General features: G+C 36.4%; 1 protein-coding gene across 3 annotated transcripts in view; it reads right to left on the reverse strand.

Annotated features, from left to right (window-relative positions):
- Nucleotides 1-2,892, reverse strand: part of LOC108755790 (tectonin beta-propeller repeat-containing protein) — a 9,697-nt gene that overhangs the window by 5,537 nt on the left and 1,268 nt on the right. The window contains exons 2-8 of one of the 3 annotated variants that reach the window (XM_018499038.1): nucleotides 2,516-2,766; nucleotides 2,242-2,424; nucleotides 1,315-1,467; nucleotides 1,045-1,137; nucleotides 774-954; nucleotides 396-619; nucleotides 84-287 (exon numbers count right to left, since the gene is read on the reverse strand). In XM_018499038.1, coding sequence (XP_018354540.1) covers nucleotides 84-287; nucleotides 396-619; nucleotides 774-954; nucleotides 1,045-1,137; nucleotides 1,315-1,467; nucleotides 2,242-2,424; nucleotides 2,516-2,740 — 1,263 coding nt within the window. In that variant the 5' untranslated portion in view covers nucleotides 2,741-2,766. Of the gene's footprint in view, nucleotides 1-83; nucleotides 288-395; nucleotides 620-773; nucleotides 955-1,044; nucleotides 1,138-1,314; nucleotides 1,538-1,775; nucleotides 2,097-2,241; nucleotides 2,425-2,515; nucleotides 2,767-2,892 lie in introns of those variants that run through there. The other 2 variants (XM_018499039.1, XM_018499040.1) reach the window with 2 other exon arrangements.

Consider the following 2,892-nt stretch of genomic DNA (forward strand, 5'->3'; position numbering starts at 1 on the left):
ACAAATTCATCAAATTTTATTTTATTACGCGAGTTATCGAATGATTTAGATGTCAAATGATGAGACAGCGTTAATATTCCTACCAAGGAACTCCAGCTCTGATGACGTTGCTGCTGCGGTGTGCCGCAAGTGCTGTGTCTGTTGCTAGATGACAAACTGGCGTTGCTACTTGCTCTACTCAATTGCAACGGTGCGTTTATTAATTTCCATCGTTTCCCTGTCAATTCAGAGCGAGTTATACCAGTACGGTAGTACAAACATCGATCATCATAGCCAATGGCCCATACCTTCATAGTACAAAAATAAAGAGTTAGCAATAAAAATGCATATACAATTCGATATATAATTTTCTATTTTCTTTACGACATAAGTTGCGAATTGATTAACATCGTTACTTGATCATTTGGGGCAACGGATATTAATGCCATTTTGCTTAACATTTCAACCCAACCGGTTCCAGTGGCTAATTGTTCACAAACGCCACTTATTTCACCTTGAATGCCCTTTCGAAACCATACTCCGCTATCATGCGTTATAGCCCATACAGCATCAGTACCGACACTAACTTGTACCAATCTCAAGTCTTTCTGCGGTGGTTCCACTTCCGACCAATTTTCACCTTTAATTCATACTATTTTATTAAAGTATTAGTATATCTCAATAGCTGCGTTCGGACATTAATGTTAAATAAAGACAAGATGATGAATTCAAGGCATCGAAGGCAATGTTTCCGAACGCAGCCAATGTAACTAGATTTTATCTTGTTCATTTACCCATTGGATTCTCTCTTGTCACGCCTGTACGAACTAACGCTTTGCCTACCATAAGTACAGCCCAAACAAGACCGGTTGCTCCAACACTAATTTGACATACTTCGTAGCCATTTGCTAATTTGATAGAACTCCATCTTTGTCCTTCAGGACAGGTTGTACTTGTTCCAACACGGAACATGATCTAAATGACATAAATTGATACAAATAGTAATCTAATTTTTTAATTAAATATTTATATCTTTCGAAAAGCTATAATAAAAAAAAATTATACCCTTCCGTGAGCCGTTACCGCCCAGACTACTAAATTACCCGAACTACTTCCAGTCATTTGATTACCACCCACTGCTATATCGATAAAAGGTTCCTAAAAACATATGTGGCGTTCATGTATGTATATGTATATGTATATATATGTACATATATACATATATATATATGAATATAAATAAAATGTAATTGTGTGTGTGTGTGTGTGCGCGTGCGTGTGCGCGCGCGTTAAATTGTCAAAAATAAATAGAAAAATATTATAATATTTCATCACCTTAGTTGGATCTTTATGCAGAGGTGCAATAGCACACCATGAATTCATAGCGCTATATCTCCGATAACGAACCCATTTACGTCTTCTTACACAAGACTTCCACTGCTTTTTTGTAGTATATGTAGCTGGAAAGTCAATTGCGTATGTCCATCCCTATATTAAAACATCAGATTCTCTGTGATCATAAGATTTTCTTTGGTCGTGGGCACAACTGTTAACAAATCTATACATAAACAAAATCTTATGAAAAATATAACACTTACGGAATGCGCAAAAAATATATTTAGTGTATAATTCTAGATAGATTCTATGTAAAAACAATGTAGAAAATATTAAGCTTTCTCTACGAAGATGTTTCGGTACCGCAATTACTTTTTAAAGTTTACTTATACAATTAAGTAGCCAAAAATTACCTCTCTTTTAAAAGTGATAATTATTACATATACAGGTTCATTTTACACAATTTTATTGTTGCACTCGCGCGATCGTTCCGCTAATTCGGCTAATTCGTAATCGCAAACCCGTATGTGCACTCCCGAGGAGTGGCTGCAGGAATAAAAGGGACATACGTTTAAAGAAAGCGAGATTCTTTATTTATTAACGTACAATGGCGAAAGAATACGAACAGCGTACAGATACGGAAGCGGTCTCAGAGCACGTCCGAACGTACAAGCGACAGCTCATCCACAAAATCAATTTCGTCCGAGACGTCCATTTGACAGTTCGGAACAGCTCAGAAACTGATAGTTTCCGATAACGCACTCTTCAGTTTTATTTCTTCTACCGATCATTCGTCTCTCCACTCGTTCGGAAACGGCACGGCACGAGCGTAACAATATTAAATGTATAAAATTATAAATTAAAACAGAAAAGGAAACACATAATACAGCAATACAGATTTTTATAAGCATTAAGGACTGTATTTACATCATGATCTAATGGCTGGCCATCTAATGTTGTTTCAATTTGCCAGTCACCTTCCCATTGCCATGCCATTGATGGCAATTTTACTTTGTCTCTACTACGATCAACTGTACCATCTTGATTGGAAAAATTGTATCTGTCCGTTGGAAGCAGTCTTCCAGAAAAACCCTCCAAAGGCAACCATCGCTAACATGATGTTTATCATTATTAATTGTCGTTGATTTATGTGCTTATTGAATTATTAACTTATAATGGTATATATTTTAGATAGACGTACCTCATTCTCATAAGTTTCTTCTTTGATTCTAATTGGTATGTCTAAGCCATGAACATGAACATATACTTGACGATCACCACCAATGGCCCACATAAAATGTGGTACTGCTGATAATTGTTTAAATTCAAGGCCTAAATACATAAATTCCCGCCACATATTTCCCGACGTTGATAATCCAAACACACGCCCTTCATTATTAATGGCATATAAATACGAACTTGGCATTTTTAATCTAATCTTCACAAGTTTACCTGTAAAAAAATTTGTAAAAATTTTGTTGCTGTTTGATGTTCATTTCTGTAGATTACTCCTCTTAGCAAAATGCATATGCACACACGCATGTACGCACGCACGCACGCACGCACGCACGCACGCAC

The sequence above is a fragment of the Trachymyrmex septentrionalis genome, unplaced genomic scaffold (genome assembly GCF_001594115.1).
Source record: "Trachymyrmex septentrionalis isolate Tsep2-gDNA-1 unplaced genomic scaffold, Tsep1.0 scaffold9, whole genome shotgun sequence".
NCBI lineage: Eukaryota > Metazoa > Arthropoda > Insecta > Hymenoptera > Formicidae > Trachymyrmex > Trachymyrmex septentrionalis.